This window comes from Kryptolebias marmoratus, linkage group LG23 (genome assembly GCF_001649575.2).
Source record: "Kryptolebias marmoratus isolate JLee-2015 linkage group LG23, ASM164957v2, whole genome shotgun sequence".
Classification (NCBI taxonomy): Eukaryota; Metazoa; Chordata; class Actinopteri; order Cyprinodontiformes; family Rivulidae; genus Kryptolebias; species Kryptolebias marmoratus.
Window position 1 is genome coordinate 2,998,698 of NC_051452.1, and position 19,075 is coordinate 3,017,772.

The following is a 19,075-nucleotide window of genomic DNA, read 5'->3' on the forward strand; positions in this document are numbered from 1 at the left end:
TCTACATTTTAAGATCTTTGTAGCAATCCTCTCGTTGCACAGCAGTAAATTAAAAAGAAAGAAAAAACGATGATCTGTTATTTTAGCTTTTAAATTTGAAGATCACAACATAGACCACAGAGTCGTATGTTGTTTAAAGTGTTGTTTAAAGAGCTCAGAATTACAATGTTTCCTAAAAGTCCTCTGAATCACTCCAGTTCCGAACATTTTCTCCCTATAAAGTGCAGGTATGAAAGATGTTGAACACGCAGTAAATGACGTTTTGCAAGCATCTCTGTTGCTCTTTTCCCCCCAGTCTATTAATACTTTGAGCTGAACTTCCTCGTGTCTTGATTTTTTTATTTTTTTTTTCCATTGCTTAGAACTTATGCTGACTGCGTCAGAGTCTCTGAACATATAAACTATCTCTCGATGCTTACGTTTGAGAAAGATGCTGTCTTTGTTCTCCCTCCTACGGACCCGGTCAGCAGCAGCGGTGTTTACATCACCGAGCTGTTGCCGCGGCAACAGACAGAGCCTCGCCGAGAAGGACTGCAGGCTGGGATTTAGAAATCCTTGAAAATATGAAATGAAACGAGAAGAAAACAGGAACTCATTCGGCGCTATCGGGGGACCGTGTTCTCCTTAAGCTGGTTTCATTTGCTCCTAAATAAACACAATAATCCTGAATCAACATGGTCCATTAGCTAGTGCCGTCTTTCAGATATTAAAGGAAGAGCTTTCCAAATGGCATTGTGTACTTTAAAAAAAACAAAAAAACAACAACTATCTTTCAAGCTGCGATCTGACATCACCCACCACCGGAAGGTGAAAGGCAGACGATGATGTTTTTGCTCTTTGTTGGTCTTAGTAGCAAAATATCTCATAAACCACTGGACAAATATGAAATAAACTTGCAGAAACTGGTCATTGGATGGACATATATAACTTAAACTTTTGGAATCAAGATGGCTGTCACAGCCAACCGATCTTAAAAACACAAAAAAATGGCTGTAACTTTTAACTAACTCACTAAATGTGTTGTGGCAGCAGCTCAGAGTCATTCACAATCCATACTAACGTCTCATGAGGTCTGGCATAACGTTATTTTTAAAGTCTGACTAAAAGAGCAAAGTCTAAAATAAAAAAAGCGGTTATCATTCAGAACTCCAACGTAGTGATTTACGATCTCTAAGCATTCGTCATTGTAAGCCAGATTCAGTTCTGTTCACAAATGCCAAGAACCAAATCTAAACATGAGTTTTGTGTGGTTCTGATCGCCCAGTGTGTTGGCCTTTCAGTAGCTGACTGCCTCCACTGTCAACACAAAGCAAAATGGAAAGATTTAATAACGCCACAAGGCCAAAAAACACACAGGGAAACCTACACGTTTGAGCCCAAACACAGGCCGAATGCGGTCAGTCATTTCAGAGCCTATTAAATCTCCATTAACACACAAGCCCCCCCGCTAGCCCGAGCTAATCCAAGCCAGGTGTTTGCTGCGAGTGTTTTCACCTCTTCCCTCCACTGCCCGTTCATTCTTTTTCCATTTTTATTTTTTTTTTTTATCCTTCCTCTTTCCTCGGTCCCTCACTCTCGACACTTCTCGGTTTCATATCTGCGCTCCAGAAAAGCAGCTCTCGCTTAAACTCGGCAACTTGGCGGCTGCAGAACCTCCTTCTAAATGAGGTCAAATTAAGGCAAATTGCAGCTCCCAGCGGGAAACAAGACGGACACTTTGCTGGTGGATTTATTAAGCACAGCCAGCCTCGCCTCCATCCCGAAAAAATAAGATAATTTGTCTTCCTTCACTGCCATATTGGGGCTGTTTCCTGATGGCCATTTGGCTTTTTTCAACCTTTATTCTTCGTCTCGAGAGTTTCAGGGTGGAAGACAAAAACAGATAAGATGGCAAACTAAGACCAAACATCTGCTTCCTATTCAGCTGGGTGCCCCAATAATGAGGCTGGGAGATGATGCACATTGTCAAAAAGCTGAAGAAACGGCTACGAGCTGAAGAGAATACAAAAGGACATTTTTGTCTCACAGTTTATGCTTCAGTTGTGTGAATGCTGATTCAGCTTTCACGCCATGTTCCTGTTTTTTTTATTTTTCCATGTTTTTTTTGCTAACTACTTCTGCATACTTTGTGCTACTATAGCCATTCAGCTCATCCAGAAAATGGGTGCTTTGACTTTTGTTTTTGGTCACTTTTATACTTTTTAAAATATTTAATTTTATTTACAATTCTTTCTTTAACTTGAGATCTCTTCAGGTTCTTCCAAACATTGTTCTCTTTGAAATCCGCTTCAGCATAGCTGCTCTTTTTTTGTCTCCTATGCTACGTTTCTATTAGCTACTGTTCTGCTACTTTTAGCTTTTAGCTAGCATTTTTCTACTTTTAGCTTTGAGTCAGCCTGGTGCTAGTTTTAGCTTTTATGCTAATTTATCTTTTAGCTAACTTTTTGCTGCTTTTAGCTAGAATTTTGTTACTTTGGTAGCCTTTCGTTACATTTAGCTTTTGACTATCCTTTTGCTAAATTTAGTTTTGGCTAGCCTTTTGCTATCTATACTTTAGCAAGCCTTTTCCTGATTTTGGCTTTACGCTAGTGTTCTTTTAGCTTTTAGCAGAGATTTTTTTAACTTTAAGCTTTAACACATTTTAGAAAAAATCCTTCAGCAGTCAGCGTTCATGCTACTTAGGTAGCATTTTGCTATATTTAGCTTTTCACTGTCCTTTAGCTAAATTTAGTTTTGGCTAGCATTTTTCTACATTTACCTTAGCTAGTATTATGCCTTTTTTTTAGCTCTTAGCACAAGTTTTTTATTTTTAGCTTTACTCAAAGGTTCAGCAAAGACCTTCAGCAGTCAACAATTATGCTACTTAGTTAGCCTTTTGCTACATTTACCTTTTTGCTATCCTTTTGCTAAATTTAGTTTTAGCGAGCATTTTTCTACCTTTACCTTAGCTAGCTTTTTGGTACTTTTGGCTGTAAGCTAGCGTTCTGCTTCTTTTAGCTTTGAGCAGAGTTTTAGCATTAACAACAAATTTTATCAAAGACCTTCAGCAGTTAGCGTTCATACTACGTAGTTAGCATTTTGCTATATTTAGGTTTTGACTATTCTTTTGCTAAATTTAGTTTTAGCTAGCATTTTGCTTCCTTTATCTTAGCTAGCCTTCACTATGTTTGGCTTTAAGCTAGTGTTCTGCTACTTTTAGCACATGTTTGTCAACTTTAAGCTTCAAAAACAAATATTAACAAAGACCTTCAGCAGTCAGCGTTCATGCCAATTTCGGAGAAAGTGCAATTTCTCCCGTTTACTTTGCCTTGGTTTTCTTGGCTGCATGTCAGCAAACCCGCTTCTGCCTGTGTTTGTTGTTTCTGAAAATGTAAAACACACTTCCTGAATTCAGGACATTTTTCTACGAAGGACTCATTTGACGGCAGGTGTTAAGAAAAAAAAAAAGTCCTCCACAGCTGATGTCATCAAGAATATTTCACGTGGCGTAGCATTGACCTATATAACTTATGACTGCCACAGCTTGCTAGCAGCAGTCCAAACAAGAATGGTTGTTAGTCAGTCGATTCTTTAGATATTGAGCTAACATTTGGTGTGGTTGAAGCTAAGGGTCAACCAAAACGGCCGGAACTCCGTCCCTTCTCAACTTAAGATAGTTTTAGTCTAAAACTCAGGCAATAAAAGCAGTGAGCAATATACTAAGCCTTTCATTTATTAAGAAAACAAACAAAAAATACTTTTGGATTTGCCTTTGTCAGCTCTAATCCAAACACAGTCAGACCTTTTGGGAACCACAGGATCTTAATTTAAAAAGAAAATCATCTTCTATGCACAGCACTAAAAGAAACACAAGCACACACTCTTGAACACACACCGTCGAATGTTCTGGGAAGGTGCGCTGCAGGAGAGAATAAGATCTCTGCTTGGAAGTGACGCTGTGTTACAGGGCGTGAGAGCGTGCGTGTGCGCACATCTGTCCAGACGTGCGTGTTGGTGACAGTAAAAACAGCACGTCATGAGAACGCTGAGCAAGTGTGTAAAATAACAATACAGGCCCACATTAATGGGAAGGCTTGTAAAATAGCTTTAAAATAGTTGGGTTTTAAAGAACTCAAACAAACCAGGATCAAATAGCTGCTCTTGCTCTCCTTATCCGCTCCATTCTAAACAGTTTTATTTGGCCGCGGCGCTGAGAAATACGCTCCGGCTGCAGCTGCTATCAGCCGGTACCCATGGCACGGTGAGGCCGAGAAGACAGATGTGTGCAGCTGTGACAACGCAGCCCACCCACATGTCAATGCGCTCACTCGTTTTCATTGTACGCGCTGAAAGGCGCTCAGGGTTTTTTTTTCTTTCCTGGAAGATTTACTGAAAGCTCTCTGACCCCCTCTCCTGGATGAATCACTCTTTACATTTAAAATGTTCTTTTACACGCTTCATTCGCCAGGATTTCACCGCACGCTCGCCATGACAACAGCAACGCCGTAATCACAGAAATGCCTGGATGGCCAAGCTTTGAAACAAAGTGCTTGGAGTATGTGTCGGGGAGGACTCCCAGCTGCTACCACGCCAAATTCAAGCTCCGTATCCCCGACGTCGAGTGAGTCAGAGCCATTTTTTGTGCTCGCTAGTTTTGATTAGCTGCGGCGAGCGTCCTGAATCAGGTCGACTCCTAAGGGATGAACGCTCACTGATCAAATCAAATCAAATCCTCATAAAATAGTAAGTAAAAGTTTAGGAGCTCGAACCTCAGAAAGCAAATGATCGTTAGATCCAAGAGGTCTGGAGGGCACAGAAGGCTCCAGGTGGTCTGAGAAATATCCAGGAGCCTGTCCATTCAAGGGATTATAGGTCAACAATAAAGCGTCTTATTTCCTGAAAGTTTCATCAACATCTGTCCAGTGGTTCATGAGATATTCGGAGTTGACTCCAAATAGTTCATGGCAAAATTTGAAGCTACAACCACCAACTTTTTTGGCCAAATCCTGTTTCAGTTGAATCTATCCACTGGGTCATGGGATGTTTTGGTAACAGACACTAACATAATTGTCTGTGGTGGGTAATAACAGGTCTTGTCTAGCATTGCATCTAATTTATGATCGTTTTTATTAGTAATTCAGATTTGCTGAAGGTCAGTTGGATTTTAACGTCACATTTTTAAGCAAAACAGTAACTGAAGCTTTTTTTTTTTGGCTTTAACCGTTGTTGATCTTTAACATATTTTTTATTTTTAAAATAAACCAACCAGCTGTTCCTTGGGACAACCCTGAGAGAAGAGAGTGGAAACGGAGGAAGGGAAGGAGTTTGTTTTTATAAAACTGTCCACTAGAGGGCCCAAAACTACACTCGTTTCTGGTCATCTGTCTTGCCGGTTTCTAATGCGCTGCTTTTCATTGGGTCGTGAGGACTTTTATTAAAGCAGCAGCATACTGGAGCTGAACAGTTCGCTGCGTGTGAGCGAGCCGTCCTATAAATCCACTCGTTTCTTTCTGTTTCACTCCCAGAACGCGAGCGTCGTCAGTCGAGCCATTTTCTATTTATAGCCTGCAGAGCCCGTCTCGTTTTGGATCGATCATTTATCTGCTTGGACGACAGAGATTTGGTCTCACCGAGGCAGACGCCAACAGAAATGGATCTGGTTGGACAGATTTATCATGAAGCAGCGCGCTGTAAAAGCTAAGCATTTGTCAGAATATGACTTTCCCTCCTGGACAAACAAACAGAGCTACTGAGCCTTGAAGGAAGCTTGCAGCAGCCGACTAACTCCCAAGGCGGACGTTTGGATCATTTTGTCAGAAACTATAAAAAGAAACAGATAAACTAAAGCAGTAACACAAAGCTGAAATCCAGCAGAAACTTATGGTTTTTGCCATCGGACGGTTTTTAATGAAACTTTCAGAAAGTATTCCTTGGTTGTATATCTAAGTGATTAACTTTTGGAGCCAACTTTATTCAAGATGGCTGAAAAATCCATTCCACAAAATCTGTTAGAGTCAAGCTTACTCGTCTTTAAGCAGAATATCTCACACACCACTGGATTTTAATGAAACGCTCAGAAAGTCGTCGCCCCCAACGGATTCACTTTTAGAGCAAAACCCCAGCTAATCAACTTTGACAACCACAAAAAGGGCTACAAATCAGTCGATTATACGGATATTGAGCAAAAGATTTGACGCAGTGGTAGCCAAGAATCATCCGCAACACAATACTTCGAATTAGAAATGGCTTTCAGTTTCTTATTTAGCTTTTTTTCTTCTTATAAACTACCTGCGGGAGTCTGATTCTAATATTGCACAGAATGAAATTTCAGCTGCTCATCAGCTCACAATCGCCCCGATTACCTTTCGACGTGTCTCGTAATCGAAAACACATCTGGACTGCAGGCAATCCAGTCAAATATTTACACGTTGTGTATCCGTGAAGCCATTATGTTCTAATAAGGCAATTGTGCACACAACTTTGAGGAAATAAGACGATAGATCTCCTTAAGACTCCAACGTCAGTGCTGCCCTCACACTTATCGAAGTCACTTCAGCTCCTGGTGTCTCTAATCTCTGACAAAAGCAACCGAGACGTAACGCCGTCTGACCACAGGAGACGTATCCACTGTCTCTGTGTCCATCTGGTGCCCAGAGCACTCCCAGTGTTTACGCAGAGTTGATATATGGCGTCTTAGTTGCGTAATACGGTTTTAAGTTACAGTTCTGGCTGCAGGCCGTCTTGAGCGCCAGTGGTTTTCCATGGTTGGAGGAAAAAAAACTGATCGGTGTCAGGGTTTTACATACATAAGAACTAAAAGATGATATCAAGCAGGAGGTCCTGGTCTTCACCAATATGCCCAACTAACTCCTGTTTGCTCATAAACAAGCTTTCTGTAGTGGAGGCTCCCAGGCTTGTCTTGTTCTGCAAGACTGCAAGATCTATGACCATCAAGCAACAGTTGGAATTGATTAAAAAACAGTTTTATTATGTGTACGAACTTGTGGCACATACCGTACATATCAGAAATGTGACGTAACCACAAAGTCTGTGAGCCTGCAACAGATTTTTTTTTGTTTTTCCCCCCTTAATTTGAAGTCCCCAACTCGTCTCCAGCAGTCACAGCTCAATGAGATACCAGCTTAAACGACTGATGTTGAAATGGAGGAAGAACCTACGTTTTGCCTGTTTGGAGAACCTTGGGAGTTTGATTCAGACCGGGTTGACGAGCTAAAGGCTAGTCAGCGCGGGGCCAAGACCGAAGTGAAGGTAATGCACCAAAATTTCATAACAATTCATGTGAACGCCAATTTCACAATCCTTATAACTGCTAATTATTTTTGCATTAAATGGTTATTTTGGCAAAAATGTCATTACAATCTGCAGCAGAATTACTACAACTGCTTCTGTCACTGTTTGTGCTCACAAAAAACAAAAACAGAATTTTATGTAAATACCTAATTGACATTGTAAGAGTTTATAAAACAGAGTTCGTATGAACCAATATCAAATGTTAGAGGTCATTAGCCATTAGCTTGTCAATCTGGTCAGAATTAAACTTTATTTTTTTCAAACATTGGTCACAACAAGTAAGATGTTAACTGTTCAGAATAATTCCACAAACCCCTCCACCTCAAAAGATCCGAACTTTTGCTTGAGGAGGAAATCAAGAACGGTATGGATCCATCTTCTGGGGATCATGAATGCGTTCACGCTAACTTCTTGCTCTGTAGTTTTTTAATGGCGGGAAAGCAGAAGATGGGTTTGTGCAGAGACTTGAATGTCGATTTATAGTTTGGATTTTTGAAAGTTCGATGGTGTGATCTTGGCTTTTTGCTGACTGAATTCTGGGAACCAAGTGAAGAAAACAGTGAGCTTTAGCGGGCAAAAAGAAGAGGGAATGAGAGGAAGCTGGGGGGGGGTCACTCAGTCAGTAGCCAGCCCCAGGGCGTCAACAAATAACTCCAACCTGGAATTCCAAACAAATATTCCCCTAACATGACCCCCACCTAAATACGGCACCGAAAGAGGCTTAGACACATAAGACAAAGGAGCACAACGAGCAGAGCTGAGCCTTATTGACATTAACTTTTCAAGACTTTGATTTATTTGATCGACAGACACCTGATAGGTCAAACTTAAACAGTATTAATTATCAAAGCTTCGCCGTCAGAGCGGGATACGTTGTTGATATGAGTCGGTGCTTTTGCTAAATGAGGTGTGAGCCATGAGGTCAAAGGCAAAGAAGAACAAATGAGTCATTAAAGGACGAAGAGTCAATACGATGGCATCTGGGCTTTAACGGCTCAATCAACTGACGGTGAGATCAGAAATCTCACCAATCCAACTTTCAGATTAAAAAAAAAAAAAAAAAAGGCAGAGCTTGACAAAAACAAAAACAAAATTTGTTTTCATTCCTTTGGGCTCATTTTTCAGCGATGAGGCAGGATATGAACACAGAGCGTTTCGCTGATATCAGAACTCTGCAGACACACACTCGGCCCACGGCATGAGAACGCTGGAAATACGACAGCATATTTCTTTAATGTGTTATCAGATGTTCTGTTCGTGCATATGGACCAAAATTAGTGTTCATTTGTGTTTCAAACCCATTAAAAACAGTCAAACTCAGTTTAACTGGAGCTGTTGTATCACATCTAAATGTGCAGAATCTCAATCATTCTGTCAAAAAATAAAGAAATAGAAGATTATCACCACGGCAAGAGTCCAGTAAAACGTTTAAAAAACAACAACAAACAAACAAATTAGGTAAAAGTTCACTGGAACATCTGGGAAAAACTCAAAAACCAAAGACTTTGGTAAAAGCTCCAAAACAAAAACCTGCTTCAGCTCAAGACCATCTTGTTGTGTGGCGACCGTTCGAACCACTACACCACTAAATGCTCTCTTAGTCCGAACATTTCCCAACCATTTTTTACTATTTTGATTCAAACCAAAAGTTAGCATTTTAAAGCCACGAATTTGTCTCTACAGAGTTTCCGTCTTCTCTGATACTTGGCTAAATTGAAGAGATTTGCTCATTTAACCATTTAGTATCATAACCACGTGCTAATTTCTGTTTATTCTGGTTATTATGCAGGATCTGCACAGTGTGTCAGTGGTTACTGGTGTTGTCTCTCAGCAAGAAGGTCTCTGAGACAAATCTCATGCAGGTTATGTTAAGTGGTGATAGTGGTTAGACGAAACCCCAAAGTGTTTGCAGACAGGTCAGAAGCCTCAAGTTGGTGAACTGGATGACATAAAAACAATTTTGGTGCGCCATTAAATGTTGGCGAGATACAAAATTGCAACAAATGTGCCAATTTTCTCTTAGAGTTCCAGTAAATGACACATTTGCACAAACGTGCAGCAAAATTTGAACCAAAATTTGTTGGGATATTGCAAAAAAATAAATAAATTACAGTTGTAGACCTCCAGGATTACCAAAAACAAAAAAAACCTAAATTGAGAAGAGTTCGAGACAGGTTCCAGGTGCCCAAAACGAACGCGTTCAAAGCTCCTGCGGCACAAGAGCAACGCAACGCGACTCGACTCACGTGAGAAAACGGACAACCCTCGTGAACGTTCTTCAGGCATTTTTGAAACTTCTTCACTTATATCGTTGACATGTTTTCAGCTTGCGTACCACCCTGGTGCGTGTATCACAATTTGGTAACCACGGCTCTAAATGTTAAAGGTAGAAAACGTGTTTAATAAACACGCCCACATCCTTATGGACGCCGTCACGTTTTGCACCAAGATTTATTCCAAAAACTACGGCTGCTTCTTTAACAAACAACGCTACATTTTTTTCAACTCATCTGCTTTTCCTTGAGATGGGCTCCTGACGTTTCCGTAGCATTTGCAATAATTGCATTTGATTCATTTTTTTGGTTTTGATTTTTTTTATTTCTGTCAATAATTCTAGATCTGGTGCTAAATTAGGTTTATTGGTTGCTATAATATGCCAGCTCCACTCATCACAGCTAAGCACGTGTCAAACAGTTATTTGTGTTCCTGACCGTCATGATTACCTCATTTAATCATCTTATTATCCCTAATTTATAACATATAAGGTGTCGAAAGTCTCAGGTTTTTGAAGAAGTGAACCTGCGAGCTAAGAAAACAAGAGCCAACAATAAAAAAGTTTGGGTCACTGGTTTATTGGAACTGTTTTGACAGCGCCTATCTTTTCCAAGATTAGACAAAAAAGTGTGTTCGGAGACTTTGGGAACACTTTTCGCTGATTTAGATGACGACGTAAACGGGGAGCTTGTGAACTTCTTTCCGTGCATCCCCCCTCTGGCCCGCGGCGAAGCGAATTACGTTTGGACGTTTGCGGATGTCGGGGTCAGCGTAAAACACACACGGGAAGAAAGATTACCTCCCCCCTCCTCCCCCTCTGGATAGTCTCCCACAAACACAAAAACATATTAATCAACACAACCTTGCTGATTTCTAACTGGACGAGAGGTTTAATCTGCAACAGACTGAAAGATTCTGGCCGCGGAAATGAATGTTTACTTTACAGCCGTCTCTGTTCCAACTCGCTCTCTTTTCCTCCATTGTTGAGAAAACATCCCAAAGGAGACGAGGGCCCGCTGAACCAAAACAACGCCGGGCCAACCCCGCTGATTCATACGGTTCCTTTCAGCGGCGCGTCATGGAAACCTGTCAGAGAATCGCCCCGCGAGATATCGTGTTTCTGCGCACAGATGAGACGGAGCATAAAACATATTTTCACACACGTTATAAACTCCTTTACCGGCCTAAGACCACCTTTTAATGCTGCGAGCCGCCGCTGATCTCTCCGATAAGCTCATGGCGCAAAAGGAAGATGGTGCTGCTCGACATCTGAACTGCGTCGTATTGATCCGAAAGGCAATTTCACCCAAACGAAAGACAAGTTTCCCTTCACCTGTTTGCCAATGTCACCTTTACAAGCAGAATAAACACTTTAATTTACCTGCAGCCCCGTGCGTCCAGAGGAAGGAAACGACAGCTGCAGAGAAATGTTTGGCAAGAAAAAAAAAAAACATTTTTGCAAAAGCTTTTGATTTAGCGGGACGTATCTTCGAAGGGAAAACGGAATTTAATTTCGGAAGGTTATCTCGAGATGACCTAATTATCTCGTTATCTTGTTCTCGAGGCAGCGGGGCTCGTTCCCTCAATAACCAGAATTTTGTTTCAAAATCACAACCGAGTGAAACAGCGTTTCTTGAAAAGGATGTGTACCGAGTTTTAAAAACTACCATCTCACGTGATTTATTAGCACTAGAAATACGAGCGAGGGCCAACTTTCTTTTTAGCTGTAAAACGGACTGAGGTGGAGCCATTTTTTGGGGTTTGCAAAGTGCATTGGAACAAATTAGTGCAGAAACTGAGCAGTTATGGTAACTCATGTTGTAGCATAAACCCACGTCTGCATTTTAGCACTTGGAATGATCTTGTTTGAAAGTCCTTAATACCCAGTTTACTCCTAAATAAGCTATAAGATTTGACTTTGGCTGTAAACTACCTGTGGACTGATCCACACCTCGTCGTATCGAGCCAAGCAGCTCAAACTTCAGTGTACTCCATCACATTTTGAGTCTGACAGAGTGATGACGGTCTGTATTTACCTTCCTGATCCAAATAACAGTCTACCAGCTGGAATGCCTTTTTTTTCTACTAAAACTGCAAAAACCTTTCAACCAAAACGACGTCCAAGCCATCCAAGGTTAAAGGATTGTTTGTGTGTATTCTCGCGATGAGCATTCCAAAAATGTCAGCCGACGAAGGTCTCGTTCCTCCAACGCAGCTTCATCATTTTAAGAGAACACGGTGAGGATGTAAGGGAGGAAAGACTAAAACGGACGGCGGTTGGGTTCACGAGTTCAAGGGTTTGCTTTTTAATTGGGGCCGCAAACAAAAAAACGGTCGAGAACGGTAAGAGTTAGTGACTGATCGTGAGTCAGGCTGTATTGTCCTTGGACCGCTTCTTGGAAAATTCGGCTTTGATTTTGCGTCCAAAAATCACAAGTGTTTAAAAAACTGCAACACTGGGATTGTTTCTCAAGCTTTTTACACGTTTGAGGCGAAAAGATGCAGCTTCACAGCCGTGCTGTGCTTACTCCGGGTTTAAAAAAGAAAACTTGAGAGCAAGTGGTGTTAACATTTCAAAACAGACCACCTGATGGGAAAAGAAAAAAGAGATGAACGGCTAACTCTTGGCACGGAGCCATGACCTGTTTGTACGGTTTGCAGCAGAAGAAATGGCAAACATGTGCTGCGGTTGGGAAATAAAGCAACTTTTTAATCAGATGTTTTGGATATATTTTGGGGGCAAATTGCTATTGGCTGCCTTTTGGCAACGAGCGATAATGTGTGCAAAGTCAACGCACAAACAGACAGAAACACGACCAAATTTTAATGAAATGCTCATGAAATCATCTAATTATTCATTAGATGTGCATCTACAACGGATTAACTTTTGGAGTCGGCCTCATTCAAATTGGCTGCCACAGGTAATCAACATTAACCGGCGCTAAAATGGCTGCAACTCGGTGAGTTTTATAGATACGGAGCTGAACTTGGACGAGCACGAGATGTTGTTTGCAAAGTTTGACCCCAACGGATATCCGTTTCTCAGCGCGAGAGGATTTTAATTTAAAAAGGCAGCCTACCCTTCAAGCAACGCTCGGCCTTTCGCTAAAGATAGTCTTTAAACCTCTTTTTGTTTTTAGTCAAGTCTTCCCGATAAGAAAGCAAGCATTCCTCAGAGGGGTTGTGAGCACGTTTCCACGGTTCAGCTCACATTTAGGGAGGCGATACTCCCCAAGATATCTCTGAGAGACTCAAGCATCAAGATAAATCCAGGAATGTTCAACAACCATCGCTGCTCTGTCAGGCTCCGCTCGGGCATCGTCTTTCTGCAAATGCACCAAGAAGCTCCGAGATTTTTTTACGAGGATTAACAACTGAAGTCGATGGATTTGCTTTATTTTAGTTTTTAAAGAGACATACTGCATATTGAAGTATCTTTTGTAACTTTTGCAGATGTGACAGCAGGTAAACGGACGATTTAGTCATCCTGGCATGTAACTGGAGCAAACAGGAGTTCGGGGTGGATGGATGGGCTAACAAAATAAAAGCTTGACCCTTTGCCACCGGCAGGTTCCAACACAATAATCCAAAACTGTTCAATTCTTGATGTGTTTGCTTATCAGCATTTTATGTGAGAATAAACCAATGCTTTTTTTTTTTTTTGATAATGACAAGAAAACTTCTTGGTTTGGCATTAAAAAAACCAAAAAGTTGGCACTTTTTTCCCCCTATAAGGTCATCTATATGTTGACTAATATGAAAATGATCCCAGTTTTTAACCATAGTCTGTTCCTAAACCTAATAGTGTTGAACAGATTGTTGTTGGATTTAAAACAGTGGCCCCTGGGCTACTTCCAGCCTTGTAATGCATTGAATTACTAATTTACACATAATCTAATACAGGAATTAGTTGTCTTCCTGCTCAGAAAAGGTTGAACCAATCAGGGACCTCATTCACAGCGTTCAGTCAGATTAGTCAATAGTTTTATATCGGAAAAGCGAAATAATCTCAGTGTGGGTTAGGTTAGCAGGTTAGCAGGGTGCAAGAAGCACTAGAAAGCCAGAAATGTCAAGTTTGAGTTGTGGTTATACGTTCACAGCAAAATGCAGATGGCTGTTTTAAGCCGTATGAAGATGTTTAGACTAACAGACAAAAATCTGGCCTGATTTGAGTATTCTGGCCTTCGAAGGAACTTTCTGCAGCAGGTGAGATGTTGCTGAGCTCTTCACATCTGGAACCAGAGCAGCAGCGCGGGCGTAAATCAGCGCGAGCGCCGAAGGAGAATTTAGAGAATGGTAACAACTTTGTGTAAGCGTCTGTAACTTTTTAAGTGCTGTTTATTCCAGGCAACAACAACAACAACAAAAAAAAAATCAAGTAGTGAAATACAGAGCCAGCTTAATAATCACAAGACACCCCCGAAAGCATCTAAAAAAGGCAAGTTTTGCATTTTATAAAGATTCAGGAGCATTCCGAGTTTCCGTGCACTTCCAAGTCGTACTCCGAATTAAACAGATCCTCGGATATAATTCAGGATTAGATGATCTTTGTTCTGGTCTCGCTTCAGTAGGATTTTTTTTTTATTACTTAGCCTCTTCTCTGAAGCATTTAGGGTAAGTGCTGCACGCCTAAAAATAGAAGTCCAGCGTCAACATTCCAGCGCTCTATAAACAACCAGGATTCAATTAGCGGAGCACTTTTTGTTTTTTTCCTCGCCAAGCCTTTATGCATTCTCATGTCTGTATCGAAGCGAGGTGTGAAACGCGTATCCCTCACATCTCAATCTTAAGAATTCCAGCTTGTCGATGTCTCAATAAAGACTTCATATATTTCTTGTGTCGCTGATCCCTGCGATGGAATAACCCAAAGTGGTTCTTTCTGACGACTTCTGCCTCATTGATCTTTCGACATCAACGATCTGGAGAAAATAAATATTAAGCGATCGTCGCCACGTTGTTTTTTTGCCTTCACGTCGCGTCTGTTTCCCTTCCGTCTTTCGTCTCTCGCCTCCCTCCCTTAAAAAGGCAACTCAAAACGCTCCCCGAGTTTATCGAATCCACTTGGAGGATTTACAGCAAGGATCTCGATTGGAATAAATGTTTGGGGTTGCTTTGATTCAGTTTGTTTCAAACAATAAAACTGTAAGAATTTCTGCCGGACACAGCTGCTGAAACGAGACTTGGGGAAAAGGATCAAGAAGCAGTCGTGAAATTGAATCTTTTTTTTGTTTTTTATGTCCAGGGACAACATTTGGAGAGCTTTAGAGCAGAAAATACAAGACTCTCAGTGGGGGAGAGGTTAGAGCTGTTTTCACCAAGACAGTTGGTTTTTTTACTGATGTATTAAAATATTAAATATTTAAACCATGGAATGGACACTTTCTCAATGTTTCTTGCATTATAGAGAGTATGCAGACACCTAAGACCCTCCCAACAATGGTGCGTTCACAGCAGCCATGTTTGGTCCGCTTTAATTGAACTCGGGTTCGTTTGGCGCGGTTCGAATACATATGTGAACGCAAGCGGACCGGAGACCGCTCCAAAAGCAGGAACTGGACTACAACACAAGGCCTTCTGGGTAAACACGACCAAAACAAACGAGCGTTTCTACCACCAGCAGGAGAAACAGCTCGTTGTCAGACGAAAACAGAAATCCTAAAATCTGACATCACTCCATTTTTGCTTACTTTTCCAGAAGAAGGAAGTTGCGCTCTGTGTCTTCTTCAGAGCTTTTTCTTTTACAGCGCCCCCACAGGCGAGGAGGGGGAACAGGTCGCTCAAAGGGTTTGGCTCCATTAACTCAGTGCTGGGTGAAAATGGAACAAATGTTTCCATTTTCGTCCCCAATCGAACCGAGTCTATCGGACTGTCAGGTGTGAATACCGCCGAAATGATGATGGTGACATAAGGTGTGTTGTAAGGACTCAGGGTGTTGTTAAAGAGTTCTAGGATTAAGAAAACAAAATAAGGCAAACATGAAATGGTTATAACTGAAAGGATTCTCTATGACTGACTAATTAAAGCTGCCTGAGTCATCTATTAGATATTAAACATAGAAACACACATTACAAAAGCTGAAAGGTATTGGTTAGGGGGTTTAACCAATACGAAAGGCAAAAAGTTGTAATTATCTTGACTTCTTTCCAATAACAGAGCTCAAAGCTCTCAGAGACTAAATTAAAAGTGACAGCTTGACCACTTCATGGCAAAGTCCTTTCCTGCCGTTAACAGGTGGAGGAAGGGGGGGCTTCTCTTAAATAAACTGATTTAAATGGACTATATCGGGAAAAACCCAAACCAAACCCCTCAGACGGCCTCAGCTCATTGGTTATCTGGTAGCTCCTCAGCTGACTTGTCCTTGTTGATCCTTTTCCATCCCGGCGCACCAACGACACGTCTTTAACCAACCCTCTGAGGTGCAATAACTTCACAGGCCAGCTCGCACTAATGACTCTGCGCCGATGGCCTCAGGCGAGCCTCGATGGGCCTTATCATGGGAAGGGGGTGGGGGGGGGGGCATGGAAAATGAAGCTCCAGCTGTGGGAAACGCTGCGTGGGGAGAGCTTTGTTGTAAAAGTGGAGGGGAAAGTGTGTTTGTGTTTGTTTAAGGGGGAAAAAAAAGCAAGAAAACCGAACGAAGCTGCGGGTTTGTTTTGTTTATTTATTTTTTTTCTAATTGGATGTCAGTTGGACGACTTGTGGAGTCGACCCTTTGGCCTCTCCGGGTCGTGAGAACTGACTCCGCAGCCGTGTGTCCGGCGTCACGTACGCCCAGCGACACCCCGCGACACCCCGTAACGCTCGGCACAGAAACAACAAAAACCGACAGGAACGAGGCGGGAAACCTATCGTACCGTTCCACCAGCGCATGTGGACTCGTGCCAAGTATGCAGCCCAGGAGGCGCCCGCCGCCGCCGCCGCTCTGAACAAGTCAACCAAGCATGTTTTGGCTCGGGTTTCATACCCGCCTGCTCCTCATTCACACTCAGTTTGACGTCTTTTATTTCTTGAAGACAAAAGCTCAGCCAAGCCAACGATGGCAGCGGCGGGAGGGGGCGGGGTGAAAGCTACCTGCACCTTACCTTGGAATTATTTAATCCTGAAAAGCTCCGGGAAGATTTCCTTCTAACTCTCTCTCAATCTAAACGAGCGGCGAGGAAAAGCTGCCTTCGTTCCTCGCGGCGCCGCGGCGAGGCGGTTTACCTCTGATTTCCACACGGTGTAGGCGTGAGGGCAGGTCTGCTGCGTTTTCTTCTGGAGCCACCGCCGCGGGGAGAAGAGGGCGCCGGCGCTCCCGGGCGACGTCCCCGCCGCCGCCCCGGGTCCCCTCACCAGGAACGGCAGATCCCCGGCCGTGTTTCTTTTGGGGCGCTTCACGAGGTCAAAGTCGAACTGGAAGTTGGACGACGGCGAGACGTCGGACGGGATGGAAGGCGAGGACGCCGAGGGCGCGATGGCTTCTTTCAGGGTCGGGATCTTGGCGCGCAGAGGAGGTCTGGCGCCGACTTGCTCCGGGGGCGCACTTGCGTCGGTTGGCAAGTGCACGCCGCCCGCCCCGTCAGCCCTGGTGCCGCAGTGTCGTATGATGGCGGGGTCCAAGCTGCGGGTCTGGCGTAGCCTCCGCTTGGCGATGGCTTTGGACGCGGGAGATGAGCAGGAGAAGACGCTGTTCAGGAGCCCCTGCGCCGCCGACATGCCTCCCTAATTTAGATCAGCTCGACAAAAAGGAAAACAAAAAAAAAAAAACAGGAAAAAGAAGGACGAAGTTAAGAGGCGCCCCATCAAAAAGGAGGCGTAAGTCCACGGTGAGCAGGGAAGCTGGAGACAGCTCGAGCCCCGTCCTCCCTGTCCGCTGAACATCTGCGCATTGATCCATGCCGGAGTAGGAGCGGGAAGACCAGCGAGGGAGTGAGGGAGCGAGGGAGCGAGTGAGCGAGTGATGAGGGGGTGGAGTTCAGACGGCAGCAGTTTAGACTTTATTTTCCTTTGACTTTGGGCAGTTCGTACCAACCTTTTTTACTTTTCGAGTCCAGAACATCCATTAAAACCCAACCAGAAAATCCCCTGAAATACCATAGATTCCTACAACTTGTGCAAAGTTTCCTAATTACAATAATCAGACGGGACAGACACGATTTGGCCTGGATGGAAATAGAGGTATTAATCCTCCTCTGCCATTAATCCATCTGTCTGTCTGGAAATAATAGGCCTATCAGCGGAGCCTGCTGTGGGCTATTATTAGCCAGACACTAAGCGAGCCTCGGGATTAATGGCTCCTGCTCGTCTTAAGGCACCTGAGCGCGAGCGCCAGGCGTTAGTTGACACAGATGTGGACGCAGAAGTGGAGTTCGTCGGTTTCCCGTGGGTTATCAAGCCGGCTGACTGAAAGTGTGGGAGAAAACAGACGCGAGAAGCAGGAGCCGAGCTCACGAAGCGGCGCTGATAACGGCCGAGATAGATCTGACCCGTCTAAAAACAGTACGAGGGTTGTGTGTGTGTGTGGGGGGGGGGGTATAAGGAGACAACACAATGAAGTGATGTAGACGTGCACGCTGTACGCGAAGAGGAAAGTCACGATATTCTGATGCATCCGGAGGTAAACCAGGGTTAGAAATAAATCGACAGGCCAACAAGTGGACCAGTTAAATTCCCGCTCTCCATATTTGGTGAACAATAGCAGAGCAGCTTCGCCTGAAACCTTCTGGATTCTGCTTTGTGTTTTTTTATTTTTCTGCTGGAGATCGTGTTATTCTTCAAGCCTTTTTAGGAAAAAAAACAAACATGATACAATATCTGAGAACTGAAGACACTAAATGGATTAAAGCCTGGATCTAAACAATACACCACTGATACAGAATCTGTTTTTATTTGAGGCCCTTTGGTTGGAAGACAATATCGGACTTGTTCTCTTACTCAGAACCGTTAGGAATTAATTCCATGCCGGAGTTTCAGACTAAAAATAACCTCATGTGATGTCCATCGCAGGGTGTCACGCTCAGATTACGCTTTACGGACGACTCGGCTACAACCACGTCAAATTTTAGCGGAACATCTGTAAAGTTGGCTGAGTTGAAGCCATTTTTTTTGCCTTTGCTTGTGTTGATTAGTTTCGTTAAAATCCATCCGGTGGTTCATGAGATATCTGGAAAACTGTCTGAATTACAACCGAGAGTGGAAAATCTTTAAACAAAGTTTTTTCAGGTTTTATTAGCGCTCAGAATATGTTTCAGGGATCAGTCTTGGCTACTACCTCGCCAAATTTTACGTGGCTATGTCTCGAATTGACTTAGTTGCGGCAGCCATCTTGAATCAGGTTACTCGGACGTAGATGCGCATCCATTCCTACTTTCTGCAAGTTTTGTTAAGATAAGTCCAGCGATTCGTGGGACATTTTGGACACATACACACATATAGACATGCGCAGAAACATTATCAGTCTGCCTTCACCTTCCCACAGCAAGACGAGAGCAAAACTTAGACGATAAACGTACGAACGCATCCATGTCTGACT

At 43.0% G+C, this 19,075-nt stretch overlaps 1 protein-coding gene across 1 annotated transcript in view; it reads right to left on the reverse strand.

Annotated features, from left to right (window-relative positions):
- LOC108244312 (rho GTPase-activating protein 6) overlaps positions 1-17,428 on the reverse strand; it is a 70,965-nt gene extending 53,537 nt beyond the window's left edge. Inside the window, exon 1 of the mRNA XM_017430408.3 lies at positions 16,768-17,428. Coding sequence (XP_017285897.1) covers positions 16,768-17,259 — 492 coding nt within the window. The 5' untranslated portion in view covers positions 17,260-17,428. The remainder of the gene's footprint in view (positions 1-16,767) is intronic.
- Positions 17,429-19,075: the final 1,647 nt, after the last annotated feature.